The 21,005-nt window shown below is 39.0% G+C and overlaps 6 protein-coding genes across 9 annotated transcripts in view; 4 read left to right on the forward strand and 2 right to left on the reverse strand.

Moving 5' to 3' along the window:
* The first annotated feature begins 495 nt into the window (after positions 1 to 495).
* LOC104814976 lies at positions 496 to 5,828 on the forward strand. 3 transcript variants are annotated; one of them, XM_010543242.1, is made up of 13 exons: positions 496 to 625; positions 1,533 to 1,593; positions 1,681 to 1,729; positions 1,825 to 1,873; positions 1,949 to 2,019; positions 2,255 to 2,313; positions 2,508 to 2,606; positions 3,219 to 3,276; positions 3,615 to 3,751; positions 3,846 to 3,902; positions 4,442 to 4,539; positions 5,044 to 5,237; positions 5,594 to 5,828. In XM_010543242.1, exons 2-13 carry the CDS (start codon positions 1,582 to 1,584, stop codon positions 5,662 to 5,664), a joined length of 954 nt encoding a protein of 317 aa, XP_010541544.1. In that variant the 5' UTR covers positions 496 to 625; positions 1,533 to 1,581; the 3' UTR covers positions 5,665 to 5,828. The 3 variants fall into 3 exon arrangements, with proteins under 3 accessions (XP_010541544.1, XP_010541543.1, XP_010541545.1); XM_010543241.1 differs by having other exon boundaries at positions 1,551 to 1,593; XM_010543243.2 differs by lacking the exons at positions 496 to 625; positions 1,533 to 1,593; positions 1,681 to 1,729; positions 1,825 to 1,873 and adding an exon at positions 2,109 to 2,145 and having other exon boundaries at positions 1,977 to 2,019.
* A 2,971-nt stretch (positions 5,829 to 8,799) lies between these two features.
* Positions 8,800 to 11,662, reverse strand: LOC104814977 (uncharacterized protein At1g32220, chloroplastic). Its single transcript, XM_010543244.2, has 10 exons — positions 11,464 to 11,662; positions 10,910 to 11,027; positions 10,727 to 10,815; positions 10,541 to 10,596; positions 10,403 to 10,458; positions 10,174 to 10,267; positions 9,683 to 9,762; positions 9,525 to 9,567; positions 9,329 to 9,420; positions 8,800 to 9,171 (listed from the first exon to the last, which is right to left on the reverse strand). The coding sequence occupies exons 1-10, from the start codon at positions 11,517 to 11,519 to the stop codon at positions 8,992 to 8,994; spliced, it is 864 nt and encodes a 287-aa protein (XP_010541546.1). The 5' UTR covers positions 11,520 to 11,662; the 3' UTR covers positions 8,800 to 8,991.
* Positions 11,663 to 12,143: 481 nt separating this feature from the next.
* Positions 12,144 to 13,037, forward strand: LOC104814978 (protein GLUTAMINE DUMPER 5-like). The gene has a single exon (XM_010543245.1). It carries the CDS (start codon positions 12,285 to 12,287, stop codon positions 12,759 to 12,761), a length of 477 nt encoding a protein of 158 aa, XP_010541547.1. The 5' UTR covers positions 12,144 to 12,284; the 3' UTR covers positions 12,762 to 13,037.
* A 773-nt stretch (positions 13,038 to 13,810) lies between these two features.
* LOC104814980 (zinc finger protein CONSTANS-LIKE 4-like) lies at positions 13,811 to 15,790 on the forward strand. The gene is made up of 2 exons (XM_010543246.2): positions 13,811 to 14,548; positions 15,236 to 15,790. Exons 1-2 carry the CDS (start codon positions 13,880 to 13,882, stop codon positions 15,569 to 15,571), a joined length of 1,005 nt encoding a protein of 334 aa, XP_010541548.1. The 5' UTR covers positions 13,811 to 13,879; the 3' UTR covers positions 15,572 to 15,790.
* Positions 15,791 to 15,906: 116 nt separating this feature from the next.
* LOC104814981 (probable protein phosphatase 2C 59) lies at positions 15,907 to 19,338 on the reverse strand. Its single transcript, XM_010543247.1, is given in 10 exon segments — positions 15,907 to 16,412; positions 16,494 to 16,849; positions 17,187 to 17,278; positions 17,370 to 17,456; positions 17,668 to 17,735; positions 17,737 to 17,818; positions 17,909 to 18,021; positions 18,205 to 18,306; positions 18,934 to 19,094; positions 19,206 to 19,338. Coding segments are annotated over 9 exon segments (1,347 nt in total). The 5' UTR covers positions 19,014 to 19,094; positions 19,206 to 19,338; the 3' UTR covers positions 15,907 to 16,045.
* A 210-nt stretch (positions 19,339 to 19,548) lies between these two features.
* The window catches only part of LOC109116735, a 2,201-nt gene continuing 744 nt past the window's right edge, over positions 19,549 to 21,005 (forward strand). Inside the window, exons 1-3 of one of the 2 annotated variants that reach the window (XR_002024250.1) lie at positions 19,549 to 19,767; positions 19,876 to 19,950; positions 20,916 to 20,998. Coding sequence is in view for 1 of the 2 variants with exons in the window: in XM_019202687.1 (XP_019058232.1) it covers positions 19,678 to 19,767; positions 19,876 to 19,935 (150 nt within the window). In the remaining variant the exon portion in view is untranslated. Of the gene's footprint in view, positions 19,768 to 19,875; positions 19,951 to 20,915; positions 21,000 to 21,005 lie in introns of those variants that run through there. The other variant, XM_019202687.1, reaches the window with a different exon arrangement.

Below are 21,005 nucleotides of genomic sequence, written 5' to 3' on the forward strand. Positions count from 1 at the left end.
TAAATCATAAATTTGTTAAACACTTCTATAATCGTTCATAGCATTATTTGGTCAAAAAAACTAGTTGACTGATCTGACGTAGCGCGTGATGTGGCAGTAATTTTTTGAGTGGCCTCGCAGTGCCACGTCGGATCAGTCAACTCATTTTTTGACCAAATAACACTATGGACGATTATAGAACCGTTTAACAAGTTTAAATTCAGGATTTAACGTGTTCAATTTTGCAAGTTTGAAATTTAATAATCACCTCTATAAGTTTAGAAATTAATATTACTCTCATGTTTAAAATTTTTTAGAGTTTTTTTCCAAAAAGAAATTAGGGCTTAAATTGTTTTTTATATATTCATTGTAATTATCGATATCATCATTTGAATTATAAAATTATTATTTTCAGCTGGTGAAAAGAAAAACTCATTGGAAAATTGGGATATCCTAATTCCTAAGTCCAAACAAGTCCTTAGAAACTTTACAGGTCCTCTTTTTTATTTGTTTTTTAAAATTCCTCTTGTTCCCTTGGCCGTTCAAATCCTGATTCACCTTTCTCTCTGCGACACCGAACTTTGCGTTTTTCCGGCGTTGCGTCGGCCGAAGAGGTTTCTGTCTGTCTCTCTCTCCCCTGACGCCGGTAAGCTTTTCTTCTTTGAACGAGGTTTGGATATAGTGCAAATTTTATGAAATCATCTCCCTTCGATTTTTCTGCCCTTCTGATTTTCCCCGAATAGGAGAGTTCCTGAAATTCCCACCGCGAGATTCTGGGTTTCTATTCGGTTCCCGATTGCTTCGAATTTTATGGAGAGATTTCTAGGGTTTCGGTTTCAGTGTAAGTCTCGTTTTGATTTGGATAAAACTCGCGATTACATAATTGCGAGCGTCTGGAGTTTTTCACGAGTGTGGGTAACTCTCTTTGATAAAATTGGTCGCAAATTTTGTGTTACACACATTGTCTGAGACAATCCTTCGTGTGGAGTTGGCTGTTTTAGGAGGGTGTTTGACGCATGGGGACTCGTGGAACTCTTCGTTGTCTGCTTATTCAATTATGCGTATATTGCCTGTGGCTCGCTATGTTTACTTTTATATTGTATTGGATGGATTGTAATTGCGAATGACGTACCATTTCGTCTATAATCTGGGAATGAAGAGTCCAAGGATTGCTAAAATTTGTTGGTAGATATAGGTTTGTGAGTTCCCTTCCCCAGCACCCCACTAGATGGGGATACGAATTGGGTTGGTCCTTTATATAGGTTTGTGAGGGTCGTTTTTTTTCTTTTGCATATGCTAATAAGCTTATTCCGTTTATTGTTTCTTTCTTCTGACCTTTTAATTTGAGCCCTTTCTTCCCGTTCGTTGCTTTTGTAATGCAAATGAAGTTAGTCTTTAACCCTCTTGGAGATTTTCTGATACAAAGGTTTTGAACCATTAACATGTCATGGAAAATTAGGTCTAAGTTTCGTCGGATAATCCCATTGGATTTTGTGCATTACTTTTACTTAGAAAGAACTGGAATACGTTGTGCTATCTAACTGGTTATTTAGATTCTTGTTGTTTGGCAGTATCTGGAACAACACACCGCTTTCTGCAGAGATGGGAGAAATGGCAAGTCACATATGAATCCTTGTTGCTCTTTTCAATTAGAATATGGAAACAACTGTTTTTTCATAACATCCATTTTTGCTACTACAGATTCTTTTGCCTGAGGAAGATACCCGACTGGATACTACACGAGCAAGATGTAACGTCTTTTCTTCTATATCAGATCTTATTTCTTATTTATTGCCGGTATGGTTACTTGTTCTTTGCTAAAGTTGTATTCTGCTCTTTTTGCAGTCTCAAATCTTCTCAAGAGACATGGAGAACTGGCAGAGCGCCTTTCTAGGTATCATATTTCAAATTGTGGTTGATATCTAGGTCATTGCTAAGTGACTTTGGAATTTTTGGTCATTGATATTAGGGATTCTGATAAGACGATATTTGATCGACTAAACAAAGAATTTGAAGCTGCACGGGCATCCCAAACTCAAGGTGGGTGTGAATTGACATAGTTGCATTCACATCAGTCACAGATCATGGTTACACCTTATGCGTGGTTGTGTTTTTTGTTTGTTGTGCAGTTGTGCTATAATTTCATCAGTATGTCTACTTATTTAGGTGCTTACGCCTAGATTGTATGTGTCGTGTGTTTTTTTTGTTTCTTTTGCTACAATTTCATCATTATTTCTACTTAATCAGATGTTTTGTTTTCTTCTCTCCTCTGCAGAAGTTTGCTTAGATGGGGATGAGTGGAATGATGGCTTGCTGGCTACATTGAGGGAACGGGTATGACCTCCTCTGCCTTCTATTCTTGAAATAGAGGTGTCTAGAAATCCTGGTGTGGTGGTTTTATTTAGACACTTGTACAAGGACTCGTAGTCTATGAGTGTTGTTATTCTGATAAAAAAATTTACGCTGCATCTTATAATTTTTTTACCTAGTTATTGTTTTTGCTTATTTTGTTTTTCCAAAATGGTAAGGTTCATATGGAGGCTGAAAAAAAGGCAAATAATGGAGATGCGAGTCTTGGACCAATTTCTCATTCTGAAGAGCGTGTAACTTATAGAGTGGGGAATAAGGTAATTCCCATGTCTCTCAGACTCAGAAGACTACAAAGACTTGATTTGCTTGTACTAAGGTTTGTAGTATTGTTCTACCTTTGCATTGTCTAAGTAGGCCAGGCTGTACCATGATCGTTTGCATGAGTTTTCCTCAAGTGACCCCCTTTGTTATTACTTTTTGTTCTCAATCTGTGAATTTTTCTTTAGTATTCAAATTGAGCGTGCTACTACATGGAACGGGATGAGAGGGACCTTCTCCCCTAAGGTAGAAGAGTAGCCCAATCCATATAGCTGTACCAGAATTTACCTCGTATAACCAATTAACCACTTGGTTTGCTGAAGAAAATTTAACTTAACATGTGCTATATCTTAAGGATAGGGTTCATATTATTTTCTTGAGCTTATAACTAGGGAGTTATTGATTATCCTTTATTCTTAAAGCACTTCTCAGTTGTAAAGGAACAAGAGTTGCATAATGAGTTTCAATTAAAAGTCGGGTTTCTGAGTTCTTGATTTCAAAACATGTACCGACTAGTCTATACATGACCTAATGATCTTGGAGTTTGGACGTGCTGACTGATATAGTGACATGGCATTTCTTATTTATCTTTCATGTTTATGTTTAAACAGGTGATCTGTTGTCTAGAAGGGGCAAGAATTGGAATACAGTATGAAACATCTTTTGCAGGTATCACAAATCATGGATCACATGTTTTTTTTCAGCCCCATACATTTTGCAAATGCTAGAACTATTTACAGTTAATGATATTTAATGTGTCTACCTAAAGATAAATGTTTTCTCCTAGGTGTCTCTAACGTATTGCTTTGTCATATCTTATTAAAGGGTAGTTTTTTAAAAGAAGTTAATTTCGTATTTATCAGTGATACCTATAGGCAGAAAAATAAAGTTGGGAGGCAAAAAATTGTCTCTGTGTTTCTATGAAATGGTTGGAGTAGCCTCTTTCTAAAGGTTTGATTTGTTTCCCAGTAGGTAATAAGTACTCTTTCCTAATCTTCACTGTGTAGGAGAACCTTACGAGGTATACCATTGTGTGCTTGAAAGCAAATCATTTCTGGAAAAGATGACTGTCCTTGAGCACACAATTCCTTTCTTTTTGCCACTACGAGACTTAGAAAATGATCTTCTTTCTTCCAATGCTAAGGTAAGTTTGGTTGCTGGAGGTTGTCCCAATTAGCCTGTTATGTGTTAGTGTTGTTTCTGATCTTCAGGTCTGTATTTTAATTACTTGCTTCCAGAAATTCATAGATAATGTTGGAGAACTTCTGCAAGCATACGTGGATAGGAGGGAACAGGTCTGTATTTCAATGGTCTGGAATTCATGATATTCATCATTATTCATGATTATGAGCAGTATTATGAAAACCAGATCAGGCTAGCTGGTTTAGCAGTTCAATTGTTGGCCTGCTATTTTTCTTGTTTAATGTGTTGTTCTGTAGAAATGCATTAACGGTTACTTGTAAATAAAGTTGAAACTGAAAAAAGTCATGACTCATGGGACTTGTTAACTTGGAGTAAGAAGTAGACAATGCAAGTAAGGTATTTTAGGTACGGTAAGAAATCTAACTGCTAGGGTATTGAGATGGATTTCTGTCATTTGATAAACTTAGAATTTTCACCATCAGAGACAGTATGGTGGGTATCCGTTGGCTTTAATTGCAGGGTTTTGGAGGAGATACCATATGATACTGACCTCCGTCCATGCATATATTACATATCTGTAAATTTAGTGATTGATGTTATCATGCAATTTACACTCAAATGTTAGGAGTCCTATGATAACTTGTCCAGTTAAGACTTAAGAGCTGAGATGTTTTTTCTTGTTTTCTTATAGGTTCGACTTATCAAGGAGCTCTATGGAAATCAGATTGGGGAGCTTTATCATAGTCTTCCTTACCACATGGTTGAATTCATATTAGATGATTGCGACTGGTTGGTAAATCTGTGCTTTTGTATAAACTTGATAGATTAGCATTCTAAATACGAGCTTTATCCTTTAGTCTAGAAGCGATATCCTAATATTTGCTTTATGAAAGCCTAGGTTGTAGTACATAATGAAGTTGTAGAATATTAGATGATCTTGATCTATATTTTGTATTGTCACATGAGAATAAAGTTATATTGTAAAACATGCATACAGGATACTGAACTTAAAGTCGCGGTCTCTTAAATGTACAATAATTCAGGTATTAGGTAATATAATGCCGGTAAATAACTGGATTCAGTAACGCTATTGAGTATTGACAAGTCCTTGTTGGGTAAAGATTTTGTCTTGGTGCTCTTTTTTTTCCTCACTTGGATCGAGTATATATGCATGAAAGCACTTTATGCCTTTCAGCTGTCCTATGTGTGTATCACCAGGATTGCCCATTTAACAACAATAATGTTTTTTTTACATTTGAATCAAGTGGTAAATCATGTGTTTTTCGTTTGAAGCAAGGTGATGGCGAGTCTGAGGTATGGAGATCTGCTGTCCGAACTTCCAACAAAAGTGAGGGTTCTGGTGTGGCCGATACATCAGCTCAAGAAACGGTGTGCAATCTCTGGAACTGGGAAAGTCGGAAGTCAAGCAATTCCCGCACGTTTATCCTTTGCCGAGGATGCTTTACGGACCTTGGCTTTACCAGAAGGTAGTCTATCTCTTTAAAAACTATATATATACACACACACACACTCTTCGGGTAATTAAGTCACTACTCTCTGGTGTGATTTAGAATGGGCCTCATGTACACGGAATTAGAGATGTGACAAGCCATTCGATTAGAGGGTAAATATAAAACAAAGGGGAAAACTGCTGATTCTTCTTTAGTTAGTTGAAATCAGCTTGTTGGATAGGAACAGCCGTTGATTGTGAGTTTTAAACGGTCAGCGAGTCACTTGTGCTTTTGTGTTAGGTAATGACTGAATAGGAGAGTCCCGAAGCACCGTTATCCCGTTTCGAATTTCATCGTATAAATCACTTGTTTTATTTTTTTTTAATGGGCAGCATACGCAGAGATTGTGTTGAACTTGCCACAAGCAATTGAGCAAATGTTTCCACAGAGGACTCCCACCTGAAAAGAAAAAAGCTCTTACCGCCGTTGTGTTCTCCGTGAAGAAGCCACAAGCCAGCATGGAGAATATGTTGCCTTTTCTTCTGTTTCCTGATGGTTTTCTTCATTAAAACCAAGTGGTTATTAATGTTAAGGGACAAACCTAAAAAATAACATTCAACTTTCACACTTACACTAAAAAAAAACTTTCTACTTAAAATTACTTATAAAAAAAACATCAACTATTAATTTGGAGCAACAAAGACCATAAACTATATAAATTGTTTAAAATCAATTTTTCACTTTATATTTGTTATAAAAAATTATCAACTATCTAAATTACTCAAAAAAATATAATGTTTTACATTTATTATAAAAATCTATAAAATTTAAATAGAAAATATATAGAAATAATTCTAGAAGTACAAAAAGATATAATGTTTTAATATTTAATGTTTATATAAATATTATAAACATCAATCTATATATAATAATATACAAATTTTATACTTAAAATTGAGTATATTTTATTATTGTAAATATTATATTTAAAATTTTATCATATAATAATATTTTAGATGTGGTAAATTGTGTATATTTTATTGGTTGTAAATATAAGAGATAATATATATATTCGAAAATAAAATAAAAATATGGTAATTCTTACATTGAATATTGTAAATTGAGTATATTTTATTTGCTATAGATTTTTATATTTAGAATGAAATATTTTTTGTAAATTCAAATAGTTTATGATTTTTTTATTACAAATATTATAGAAATCTACGAAAAAATTAATTGTTATAAAAAAAATCAAATTAATAGTTTGCAACCATTGAAATATTAAAATGTTACAATATGATAAATTTAAATAAATATTATTTTTTATTGTGATTTTTAGTATTATATAATTTATGTATATTTTCTATCCAACTTTAATAGATTTTTATAATAAATATAAAACATTATATGTTTTGAATAATTTAGATAGATAATGTTTTTTTATTAAAATTAATCATTGATGGTTTTTTATAACAAATTTAAAGTGTAAGATTAGTTTTAAATAATTTACATAATTGATGTTCTTTTTTGCTCCAAATTAATAGTTGATGGTTGTTTATAATTAATTTTAAATAGAAGATTTTTTGTGTGTAAATGTAATAGTTGAAGGTTTTTTTTAGGTTTGTGCTTTGATAATTGTCACGAACCTCTGGATTATAACCAAATATGATACAGCTCAGCTTTTTTTTTTTCCGTATAATATACACAGGTGCCAAAATACAGCATTTTCCTATCCTCTGCGGAATCCACTCGTGCAGGTAAATAGATGCATTGTCACGGTGTTTTACCGATTTCAACAACTGGGTTACTAATCTTCTAATGTTTTGTTGTTGGGTTACAAATTAAATGCAGTAGCTTTTCTGGTCTGGACCCACGATTTAAATATTTACATTAAGAATCATATGCCATAAGGTTTTGCTCCACATGACATCGGTCCAACCGTCCAAATTTCCGAAACATTGAAAAGATGCAACAGAAAGAAAGAAAGATGCCAGTATTTTGCATACCGGCAGATATACTGATGCTAATATTTTATTTTGAAAATTAATTAAGAAAATTGGTAAGTTTTTTCGTAATGAAATGGGTTTAGCAGTGTTCCTTTTTCTTTAAAAGGTTATGATTCAATTAGAAATTAGCGAAAATCTCAAATTAAACACCTTGTAGAAAATATTAAATTTGAAAGAAGGTTGGAGGAGCCATGGTTGGAGACCGAACCCTCGGTTTCATCTAAAAGGCAAGAGGCGAACACGCGGGAAACACGTCCGCGAGGACTCGAGGAGGATCTAAACCGAAGATTCTACTTGTGGAAGATAACAGAACCAACGTGATCGATGATGAGGCAGTGGGTCACGCCATTGATGACGTCAACAAAGGGATCGAAGCAATACATGCGGCTTACGATTTGGTCCTTATGGTACGTTACTTACTACGTCCTAAGCTCCGCGCCACTTATGGAGATATAAAGAGATATGAAGAAAATTTGAGAAGATTACGTAATATTTAGATTTGGTTTTATTTCTATATTTTAGATATTTATATTTATTAAATAAGATATTTTATGATTTTGTTTTCTGCTATAAATATTGTAATGTTATATGTTGAATAATGAGAAATCCAATGATTCTCCATCTCTTTCTCTATTATGGTATCAGAGCTTCGGTTTCTGTTCTAAATATATTTTTTTTATATCAACGATGTTCGTTGAATCCGAAAACGACGATGAAGATGACGATGATATACTAACTCCAATAGTATCATCAACTTGAATATCGTCTTCCATTCATTTTTTTTCTATTTTTTTCCTGACGACGGTGTTTATCACTGTCAACCCTAACCGATGTGCTACTTTTTTTTTTCTCTTTGCCAACCTCATTGTCGTGCAACCCAACTCGCGCATATGCGCCGCACATCCGTGCCACATCAGCCTTTGAATCCGGCTTTTAGCCTCTTCGATTGGAATACTCCGATCGTTGATCCGCACATTTGTGCCATCTTCTTTTTTTTCTTTTCTTTTTTCGGCTTTAGCCGCGTGCATTTGCACAATTTATTTTCTTTTTCCGGCATAACCGCTAAACCATCGCGCCTTTTGCGCTGCCGACATTGCTGTCGCACTATACCACAATACCGTGCATGTGCACCACGCTTCTGCTTCACCGGACTTTTTCAGATCCGCCAACAATCCACCAGTTCCTAGGTTCGATTGTCAAATCCCGTTATTGAGAATTCAACCTCAAGCAATTGTTTCTCATCTCCTTGAGTTTGAGGGGGCGTATAAAGAGATATGAAGAAGATTTGAGAAGATTACGTAATATTTAGATTTGGTTTTATTTCTATATTTTAGATATTTATATTTATTAAATAAGATATTTTATGATTTTGTTTTCTGCTATAAATATTATAATGTTATATGTTGAATAATGAAAAATCCAATGATTCTCCATCTCTTTCTCTATTAGAAAATTCATTTATATCGAAACCCATCTATTAGAAAATTCATTTATATCGAAACCCATCACGTTTCAGAAACTACAAGCATTATGACTTTGGCTGAAGGCCGAGTCGGGAAAGTTTTGCAATTGCAAGAGATCCACAAATGCACGGTTTCAACTCTCAATAATATAATATTATATATAAAAAACCATTCTTTTTTCCAATAGTGGACTAAATGGCAAAGTGGAAATTTATTAGACAAAAGAAAAGAACCGAGCAGACAGATTTTCCTCCATCCTCAGCGGGAACTGAAACTGGTGAATGTAAAAACAGATATGAGGAATTTTGTTAAGACCACCACTTATCTCGATTTCTGCTGGCTGTGTCGTTGAATCCCGTAAACATCCACAATCCCCGGAGGGAAGACAGGATCCGTGGCTGCCCTCACGGCGACCTTTGCCACCGATGTTACATTCACAGGAGGCGTGAACAACGGCCCCACGAGCGGGAGCTGGCTCAAAGGTTTCGCTTGTTGTAGAACCTGCAACCATTTTTCGCTTATCACATTGGAAATTACTCCCTGATTTTCTCGCATTACATGAATCACCTTGCTTTTTTGTACATGTTAACATGCATTTTTGTGTTGGGACAAGACAAGGCATGAAGACAACATACAGAGAGACGAGGGGAAGTATTACCATCTCCATTGGCGACCCGACTAAGCTCAATGGGATCTTCACGCTCCCAACGTTGCGGGTTCCGTGTATAAAACCAGGCCGCAAGATCACCCCTGCAGATTGTATTGCTCAAATCTCAGTTGGCAAAACTCAGAAATCGATCTGATGGGTCAAATAAATATCAAAGAGTTTTCCAAATTATAACATGCAAACTCACCTGCATAAGGAAATCTTGTAAGCACCTCTGTCTCAGCAGCTCTCTGCAACAAACAAGACAGAAGTCTAAGATGGACCGTCCTGGGAATGAGCAAGTAAAATAGGAACGTTCACCTATCGTCCTTGAAATGTGACCGAGAATGAGAAGTATAATAACACCTTCCCCTCATAGTATCCCCTCAATAGGTAGTTTGCGAATCCGAAGTCAGCAGCAGAGATATAGACAAATCTTTTCACACCTAGTGGACACAGGCGCATCAAAAGGAAATAGAATTAGAGTGGCTAGAAATTGTTTCAAATACAACATAAACTAAAGAACATTTTCCCCAAAAAACATGATGTCCAAAAAAGACTTGTACCCTAACTAATTCCCGGAACCCTGCTTCGCACGTGGAACCTTAGGTCCACGGAAGTGAAATCAAGAAATTGATACTGTATATAGGATGATATCAAACCCTAAATCTAACACTTCCTAAGGTACAAGGTATACCGTTCAACCAACCCTCAGGTCAAACTAAAAGTAATGTGCTCCATCAAATCTGGACCCATTGTGGCCTATATGTACCAACTAGACATCCTGGAATAACGCTAGAAGGCTAAGAAAAGACAATTTCGTTCTCTGTGTATTTAAATACTAGAACCACTAGTACCTTTTTCTGAGGCAGCTCTAATCGCATTGATGTTTGCAGTGCCGTTAATCTTATACATATACGAGTTTGAACCAAACCCACCAACGCAAGAGATCTGCAATGATCCATTTTGAATTTTAGTGAAAATTTTAAAATTTGCCAAGATTATGCTTCTTCAAACATGAAACATTGAAACTAAAGTAGTCATCAAAGTTCCACAAGTGATCATGACAACTGAGAAAACACATACCACATAAGTCACCCCATCAAGAGCATCTTTCCAAGACTCGGGTGAAAGAAGATTTCCTGAAAAAATAGTAATAATATTAATAGAATACATAGGAGGATAGTATCCTGCATAACTCATTGAGGAGACAGACAACAATACCTTGATGCCATGTTACACTCGTAGCCCATGACTCCTGAAGAGATGACCTACCCGACCTAATACCCGAGAAAACTGTTAGAACCCAACCTCAGATTAATATGTATATCAGATCAGTTGGAATCCCTCGGAATCTGAGAAACATTAAACGCAATATCACGGGAGATTGATGCCCTACATTCATAGTACCTGCTTAGGCTGGAGACAGATATGCCGCGATCTAAAGCTTCTTTACACACATGTGAGCCGACAAAACCATTTCCTCCCAGCACAAGTAACTGATAAAAGCAACTAATAAGTAAATGATCAGAAGTACAATGACATTACAGGATAAAACGGCTACTTACCGCAAAAGCCCCCTAAAACTCTTACCTTCTCGGTTGGCGGTGGTGGCACGTGTACAGTCTCTGCTTCTTCAACTTTGAAGGGTTCATCAACTTTGTTAGAATCTGTTGACAGATACCTCCGGCAACTCGAGGCGAAAACAAAGCTGATGCAGCATAATCCAAAAGAACAGGAAAGAAGAACAATGAGATATTCACACTTCGCTCCCAGTGTATACAAGACGCGAGAAAATCCTTAGTGGGAGAAAACATCTCCGAAGAACAAATCAGCATAATGTTCCCACCATTTCAATTTCCGGATGAAAAAACTCCTATTCAATCACTCGTTCATAACACCAAGAGGTGGTAGAACAGAAATTTGGAAAAAGAAACCCTAAATCATATAATTCCGAAGCATCTAAGGAAAATCCCAAAGATATCACATTTCTGTACCATCCTACCCCTCAATATATGTAGACGCATAAACTTCCCTATTCCCATAATTATCCCAAAATCTAAAAACCCCAAGTAAACGAAAACGTAGAGCACGATGGGAACAGGAGCGATTTGAAATTCGGACAGGAACCAGAGTAGAAAACTCACCGTATCTGGGGAAGAGATGATCGGTAATGGCTCAAACGCGACAGAATAGTCCTCATTTCCGATCCAAAACACGAGAAATCTCAAAAAAAAAAACAAACAAAAGGGATTCCAGGCAGTGACGAGAGAAGATGAGCAATCTGGAAATTTTCGAGGAGGAGCCGAGAGCAAAATACGGTCTAGCAGCGGGGCAAACTTGTCGACAAGAGAAACACGTCGCACCAAAAGTAGAGGCCACGTGGCAGGAGAACACCCTCGACCCGGACCAGTCCATTGAAGACGAGCCACGTCACCGTTCGATGACGTGGCACTTTCCTTCTACTATGGTTGGGCCTTGAATACTTTAAAATTGGGCCTTTACTAGAGATGTAAATCGTTTGGTTTTAACCATAACTCAATCCATATATATATATATAAATATAATTTGATTACAGCTTATATAACTAACTGTTATTAAACATTATTTGTAATTAATTATGCATAGCTAAATACGACAGCTCTCTGACTGACCCTATCGATCAACCGTATCATGGAAATTCCGTGAAACCCAAAATGAAAGCAGAAACACAAAAGGCTGAATTTGAAATGACAGTTTTTAATTTTCCATTTCAAAAAAATAAAATTATATATACATATACATACACATACACATATATGTATATAATAGATTGGCCGCTATAAGTAAGCCCTACTCCCAAAGTATCTTTTAGCTTTCTTTCTTTCTTTTTCCTCTGTTCTTCCCTTTCGTCAACCTCATCTGGTCGATTTTGCAAGTTCCTGTAAATTAAACCAAAAAAGAGGGAAGTCTTTTTTTTTTATAAATAATGCGACAGTTTCCGATTAGCGTGAACGCGAACGCGATGAATATCACAACAATGGCGAAGGAAGCGTTCCCAGGCGCACCGGCTATCGCACAACCAGGACTGCCATCGCTTTCTCCGGTTCCGTATCTCTTCGGCGGTTTGGCCGCGATGCTGGGTCTTATCGCGTTTGCTCTCTTGCTCCTCGCTTGCTCCTCCTGGAAGCTATCCGATCGCCGTCGCGGCCGCGGCGGAGACGGCGATAGGCTGAGAGATTCCGGCGATAAAGTGTCGGGAAAGGTGTACGACGAGGAGATTCTGGTGATCATGGCAGGGGAAGAGAAGCCCACGTTCTTGGCGACTCCGGCTGCGATCGCGGCCGACACGCCGGAGAGTGGCGGAATCGTAAATACGGAGGGCGAGGAGGGGCACAAGGGGGAAACTGGGTTTCCTGCGCAGACAGGAGCTGAAAAGTCTTATGGTGAAGAAGAAAACCACTGAGCTTTCGCGCTCACAGTTTTGTCGGCTTCTCTCTGTTCCAACAATCTGCGAAAAACAGAGCATTTATGTATGGAAAAAAAGTTTTTTTTTTCCATGGGTTGTGAAAATCTCAGGAACTGGGTGTTTCTAGAACATTGTTCAAATACAATGTCCGAAAACTAATAGTTCTCGAAGCTCAGGAGTTTTAATCAATGTATGTGTTGAAATGAACACAGAAAAAAACGTTTTTTTTTAGTAACAGATAAAGATAGTACAATGAGAGTACGATTACGATCATCGATCTTGCCGCCGGGGAAGCTTTTTCAGGTGGCGCGGAACGGGGACGTACAGGGGGAGAGAGTGACACCGTGGAGCACACGTGTCGAGAGGAGAGAGGTTCGGGTGTGAGTTGTCTCTATGGGTGCGGCGACGCGACTCAGCTTTGTCGTATTTTTTATCCTTCCATTTATTTCCTTACCTAACCGCATAACCCCCTCTTTTTTATTAATAATAATAATTAAAATATTGTACTTAAATAGGCTTTGGTGAAAAACAAAAGAGAAATAAAAGGTCCTACCCTATCTCATGTCGTAACATTAAAATATTTAATCAGGCTGGGTCGGCAGAATAATGGGCCCTAATATTTCAATCAAATAACATTATTTAATATTGGGCCTACTCTAGGCCCAATAATCGGCCCATTAGACTGTACTCGGTGGACACGTATACATGTTTCAGAAAATTAACGACTAAAAATAGAAACCTGTCGGCAACATCAGCCATGTGTCGCCACGGTCCCGACTTTATCAAAACAGGTAACGATAAAGCAGAGATGGGAGAAGAACATTATTACATGAAAACGACAAAAAACTATTTTTTTCATGAAATTTATGACGAGAAACATTTTTTTCCAACAATGAAATCACGAACATGGCTGAGCTTCGACCACGTGTCGATATATAATTGGATTTCACTGGATCCTCCTGGCCCACTGGATAGAACTCCTCACATACGACTCATGTGAAGCCGTAGCACCACCACCACTACCACCACGCATTACTTTCAACACACAGGAGAGAGAGAGAGAGGGAGAGAGAGAGAGAGAGAGAGAGAGAGAGAGAGAGAGGTGGTTGGAAAAAATGGCGGCGAAGCTCTGCGACTCGTGCAAGTCTGCGACGGCAGCGTTGTACTGCCGTCCGGACGCGGCGTTCATGTGTCTGAACTGCGACTCGAAGGTCCACGCGCCGAACAAACTCGCGTCGCGTCACGCGCGTGTCTGGCTCTGCGAGGTGTGCGAGCAGGCTCCCGCGTACGTCACGTGCAAGGCCGACGCGGCCACGCTCTGCGTCACGTGCGACCGCGACATCCACTCGGCGAACCCACTCGCTCGCCGCCACGATCGCGTCCCCGTCATGCCCTTCTACGACGCCGTATCCGCCGCCGGAAAACCCACCGCCGCCGCAATCAACTTCCTCGACGACTGCTACTTCTCCGACGGAGGCCGAGAGGAAGAGGAGGAGGCGGCGTCGTGGCTTTTGCCGAACCCGAAGACGGCAGCGACTGCGGCGGAGGAGGATACGGGTCAGTATCTGTTCTCGGATTCGGATCCGTATCTGGATCTGGATTATGGTTCGGTGGATCCGAAGATGGAGGCGGAGGAGCAGAATAGCTCCGGTACCGATGGCGTCGTTCCGATGGAGAGCTCCAGAGTTCATGTTCCGACGGTAAATGAGAATTGCTACGAGTTGGATTTCTCCGGCGGCGGATCTAAGGCCTATGCTTACAGCTACGACTGTATCAGCCAAAGCGTATGTTTTCTTCTTTCCCTCTTTTGTTGTTTTTCTTCGGTCTGTTTGGTTTCCGAGAAAATTGGAGCGCAAATCCGAGAAAACTTTGATTTCAACGCATGTTTTTTTTTGTCAAACGAACTGCTGATTCACAAAAAAAAAGGAATTTTTGGGTACATCGTTAAGCGAAAACATCATTATTTAAATCAAAACTACACTATTTCCTGGATTTTGTTGCCTTGTTCATCTGGGTCATTGCTGTTTGGTTGCTGAGAAAATCCAGGGGGAAAGGACTGGAAAATTTTCGTATCCGTGCACGCTTTTCCCTCCTCTCCAAGAATCTGGCCTTCCATCCTCTTGGTCTTTCTGGTTATAAAAGAAATTAAGATTCTAATGAGCTGCAGTGGATTAACATGAAAACAGAAACTTAGTCCCATGATTGCTTTTGAAAAAGACTCGAGGGAAAAGAAACCATTGTTTAATCCAGTTCAGATCTAATGGGCAATCTATGTCTGAAAATGATTAGTGAACTAAACTATATATTATAAGGAACATGTCGGAAAAAGCTAATTTTACTAAAGAAAACATACGAACAATATTCCATTATAAAACTATATAATAATGACTGTATCTTTTTGTACTATATGTATTTTGAATTCACATAAATCATAATCCTTAAATCTTACATACGTGATACTATGACTTCAGGTGTCATCAACGTCGTTGGAAGTGGGAGTGGTACCCGACGGCGGTGCGACTGCAGACGCCACAAACGTGTTTGGCGGTGGAAACGCAGCTAACAGCGATTCGGGAAGCCAGCGGCCGGTTCCGCTATCTCCGGCCGAGAGAGAGGCGAGGGTTTTGAGGTACAGAGAGAAGAGGAAGAACAGGAAGTTCGAGAAGACGATAAGGTATGCGTCGAGGAAAGCCTACGCGGAGATGAGACCTCGGATCAAGGGGAGGTTCGCTAAGCGGTCTGAGGTCGAGACAGACGCAGAACGCTGCGTTTTCTACGGCGGTTTCAGCGTCGTGCCAACGTTCTAAGACTCCGGACGGACACGTGGCTTTGGTCGTTTTGGTGTTCACGTTGCAGTAACGTTGACTTATGTTTTCTCTTTCCATGTCGATGGGTTTAGTAGGGTAAGTGGATGGGAGATTAAGGTGGTGTCAGTTTCATAGTAATTCGTATTTGCAATTTTGTATATACATGTATATGTGTGTTTGTGTGTATGTACTATTTTGTAATAATGTTGAGGTTTTGCATTTTGCTTTAATTTTAATTTTAAAAAGTCAATCTATATAGAAATCAATCGGTACAAAACGTTGAAAAGTTTCGATTAATATAATCTACATTTAAAAAGAAACACGAAAATCGCGAAGGGAAAAAACGCTTTACATGAGCAATAAACCAAATTAGTCAAAGATTAAAAAAAGGTTAAACACTATGATTATATGTAAACAAAATGATTAAAAATAACACCACCATTAAGATTATGATGATCTCTAGTATGTCGTCATCTATCTCTCAACCGTCCTCTCAATAGAGGACGCAAGCTTTTTCTCTTGATTAGTGGAGATGGTTGAGCTCCTGCGTCCAGACTCGCTGCGACCAGCGTTTGGCGTTTGATTTGTTTCACCGGCTGAGCCGCTGCGAACTGCGACTGCCTTTTGATTAGCTGCAAAGATCTGGTCTAAGTTGCTGTGAGTGTGAGCTGGGATCAGCGTTTGATTAGTTGCGCATGAGGAGATGTTGCGGTCTGAGCCGCTGCAAAGTGCAAAGTGCGTTCCTTGCTTGCTTATATCCCTTGGCCGAGCTGTTAAGATTTGAATCGCGACGTGCCTTTGATTAGGTGCATCTTTGGTCGAGATTCTGCGGTCTGAATAGCTGTGAATTGCCATCAGCCCTTGATTAGGTGCATCTTCGGCCTAGATTCTTATTGGGCATAAGATTCTTATTGGTGCATACCGTGACAATTCTGCGGTCTTAATCACTGTGAATTGCGATCTGCCCTTGATTAGCAGCATCATCAGCATAGATTCTGAGGTATGCGTCGCTGCAAATAGCGATCTGCCCTTAAGTCCCGTGGCCGAGCTACTACAGTCTGAATCGCTGTGAATTGCGATCCTCTCCAGATTGGCTTCGACGGCCGAGCTTGTATGACTTGAGGAGGCATTATCGGTTGCGTTTAGCGTTTTACTCTCCAGAAAACGCACTACGACATACGTGATGTTATCAGCACTTCCTCTTTGTATTGCTTCTGCTACCAGCTTCTTTGCCGCCGCCTCAACTTCTTCAATTTGTTTAACCATTGAGACTGCTTCCTCCAACATTACATGACAAAGAGAAATGTCACACAATTCACGTCTATTTCTTAGCAAAATATTTCATCCACGTATTCCTGTTTTATATAAAACGGAACAGATATTGCAAAAGGATTCATGAACTCAGAAGGGAATTGAACTCCGATGATCGCCATGAAGATAAAATATAAGACAATCAGTAAAAGGGTAAGTGAAGAAAGAGGTTAGAAGAAATGATGTGAAAACCCAGATGTATTGAAGAAATGACACATTATTTTTGTTCAGGATCAGACAGGATATAATAGTGCTAATTGTCTTGTTTTGATATGGATCAGATTTAGGTTTCATGATGATATACCTTAATTTCTGGATCAGCAACAACATACTGCTTCAGTAGCCGATCACCAAAAGCACAAGAAACTGCAAGAACACCTCCAATTCTCCAAGTTCCTATTTAATAAAAAATGGCAGAATGGCTCCAAAGTGAGAGAAGAAAGAAAAGGGCGAATTCAGATGCCGAAAGCCCAACAATTCTTGTTACCTGCCCACTTGATAAACCCACCAGCATTCTCAATCCGTTCACGCTCATCACTTTGGTCAGGTTTGTGGTCCCTTGACACAGCAATGGCTGCAAAAATCAGACTCCTTTCAACTGAAAATCACAAGAAGTCATGCGTATAATCTGCATGGATCGGTTAATGACTCAATAGAGTCATTGGTTCGCTGCGCCCATGAGTTGAGGGATCGAACTCTTATCAATTGGTATAAGAATCTCAAGCTTCCAATCTTATTCTAATGGAACTGAAAATAGGAACACATCTCTTTTTTAAATAAATTACCATTGCCACCCCTGCAGATAACGGCTATGGAATCACCAACATTTGCAACAAGTAAACGATCGCCAACAAGTTGATGCGGTTGAACCAGCATCTCTGCTTTGAGTATTCTCTGACTTCAGAAGTTCCGAGTCCGTGTGGTTGTATGCGTCAGCTGGACGGAGGAGAAGCAGAAATTATATGAGAATGGAGACATCAGTAAAGGATTATCGAAAAGAAGTTCATTCAGGTTAACAATGGCAACCTATAGCCGATTTGGTGTCAGAGATGAACTTTGGGTGGCTAATCAGATTACTGAAAAGATTCTGCTTCACATATTCGGCTGCTCTTGTTCTGCCATGGCCTGCAAAAGGGTCACTAACATATGATCAATTAGGCCATGTTTCTAATATAAACCCTAATGTATAGGCCAATTTCAGAGAGGAAATGATTGATCATCTATGATCGGTCATAAGCCAATTTCTGAGCAGATGGTATTTGTCCAAGTTACTGGGAGACAATGCCGGGGAGAATACAATAAAAAAAGCCAAATAAACCAACATTTCTCCATCAATTCCGCCGATCCTTGTCCCGTAAAAAGTCTTCCGTTGATGATCTTTTCCCAGCAGAGCTTCATACCCATAGCTGAATTTTCCATTCTGGCTGTAATTGAATTATGGGCACAATGTGTCATCTTCAACTCAAATAACATTAAACACGGCACACCTCTTAGAACATGATACCAGGGAGAAGAAACAAAACAGGAATAAACAGCATCTATGATCAGATGGATCAAACAGATAGGCTCAAGGACCTGAATATGAGTAAAAGGTATCACAAAGAATTCTGTATTTCCTCTGTTTACTGAGATGTCAACATATACATCAAGACTTAACAAAATAATGAAGATTTGATATGGACAATAATAACAACAGAAACAGTTTGTTCCAGGATTGCAGGAGTTTTGGAATTGAAGAGAATATCCGGAATGGAGAGATTGTCTCATTAACACTGAATCCATGCAAAAAAACTCGAACGGCTTTTGCTTCAACTAACAAAAAGCCACCAGATACAAAACACAAATCAAAACGTTTCGCAGAGCAAATAGACATGAAAAAAAACGCTATCCCAGAATCATGACTCCCAAAATTAACAAGGTAATCACGAAATGGATCAAACATGTAGCTGAATAACTTGTACTTCTGTAACGAACAACGAATAAACTCAAACGCACACCAAAATTCAGATGAAACTAAAAAAAAGAAGTAAAATTTAGTATAAATAAATTACCTGAGACCCCCTCCGCTTGATGGGGTGCCAGCAATCTGCATCTGGTTCGTATATCGCGATGCAAAATCCAGATGTCCCATTTTGTTCAAAAACTAAGCTTCGAAACAGCAAAAAAACGACCCGATCGACATGAACCACGCGCCAACACTCTCAAAAGCAACCTGAAATCGAGAAAATAGGAGAGTCGAACTCAACAAACACACGTCGCTAGCGATCATCGTCGCAGATTATAGAGTTAACGAGGAGTAACCAAAGAAAAAAAAATGAGGTACCTGAAAACGCCATGGAGGAGGAGGCTGAACGAGAGAGAAGTGACGATTCTAGAGAGAGACAGGGAAGAAGAGAAGCGTATGAGATAAAGGGAATCGCTAGGTGTTAGGAGGAAGGGAAGAACGGAAACAAAGGTGTCACCCTGAACAATTAATCAATCTTCTCTCCCAAAAGATGTATATACACAATAATCTCGACACGTGGATTATACGACACGTGGCAAACATAAAGACTGCTCTCCTACTACCATCTATGGATAATCGCGTATACACACACACTGTCCTTGATTAGAATTTGATTTAACTGGAATAAGGATAGGGTAAGTCCTATGCCCAAACAGGAGGTCATAATTTCTCTAGATTTGTTTCAGTTGACGGCAATTCTCTCTCACTGTCCGTTGCTTCTCGTCTCCGGAGGAGCACTTCCGGTGTAACTCGTTTGAGAACGAGAAGCTGTTTTCCTCTTTCTTCAACAATGGCGAAGGAACAGCAACTGCGGCCATGGTTTCTGGATCTGGTTCCGGCGTTGGTGGTTCTTCTCGCAGCAGCTCATGTCGTCGCTTTGGTACTTTACGTGTTCCTCTTCGTATTTTTTATGCTCCTCGTTCGACTTCGTTTTGGTTTCCGCGACACGGATCTAGTATAAATCTCTTCGCGTTTTGCGATTCCGCAGGTTTACTGGATTTACAGATTGGCCACTGATCGGCAGCCTCAGAGACGAAAATTCCACTGAGGACAAATTCAATAGGTGCGTATTCGGAACTGGGATCTTACGCAAATTGGTAAAATAGATCGTTTTGGCTTCGGATCTGGTGTAGCAAGTCCGAGCATTTTGCAAGCGATCATTGGTTAGGATGATCTCGATAATTTGATGAATCGCCAAGTACGAAAAGTCGGTCTCTGATTGAATGTAGTTCGTAGGTATATCCTTCCACTAGTTCCTTTCTGAACTGAAGACTTCTCTCTATCCTCCAGTAGGGTTATTCTCTGTTGTATCTGCATTTCCCGCATGGTTGTAGTCCCTTGAATAGGTTTAGGAAGTTTCGAACACTGTCTCTTTGCAGCATCAAACTTTCCAGTAAGTGTTTGAACCCCCAAATAACAAAACCAAGTTTTTCTTGTTGCTGCTTAATAGCTGAATTGAGTTCTTGCTCACGAGATTGAGGGCTGTGTTTCTTTATCTTGGCCCGCCCTTGCAATGTTGTCCAGATTGGTGTCTTCTTATGGGCACAGACGTATAAGACTTGATCGCTGAAATGTATTGTCGATGTTCTTTAGCAGTTTACTTTCGTTTTATAATTTTTGTGTCATGTTTGCATTTGAACGAATGCCATTGCTGTTCTTTGCCTCTCTCTTCTTTTTTTGTATGACACACTTTCGTGTATGATCATTAACACCACATTTCCATAGGTAAGAACATTGTATTCTGAATCTCAGTCCATATAAAGGCCTTCCACTTAAAGTAAAACTTAATGTTTTGACCATTAGGTTAGTAATGTTCATGTATATAGTACTTGTAGACGACCCTTTATAGTTTATATGTTCCAATCTTTCCACGTCTTTTTTCCTCCAGAGAAGTTCATTGCAGTTAAATTTGTCATGTTATAATCACCGGAAACGTAGTTTATTAACCTTTGTTTCTTGAGCCGTATGATGGATTTTGCCCAAGTTCCGTTAACCGGTAACCTGACTCTTTTATGTTCTTGTGAACAGATCTCGTTCATGGATTGGAGAGCTTTTCGTGCTGCCACAGATGACAGATGAGTTTGTAAGTTCTTGAATACTCGTTGGGGTGATCGGAAG

Source organism: Tarenaya hassleriana, unplaced genomic scaffold, assembly GCF_000463585.1.
Source record: "Tarenaya hassleriana unplaced genomic scaffold, ASM46358v1 Cleome22, whole genome shotgun sequence".
Taxonomy (NCBI): domain Eukaryota; kingdom Viridiplantae; phylum Streptophyta; class Magnoliopsida; order Brassicales; family Cleomaceae; genus Tarenaya; species Tarenaya hassleriana.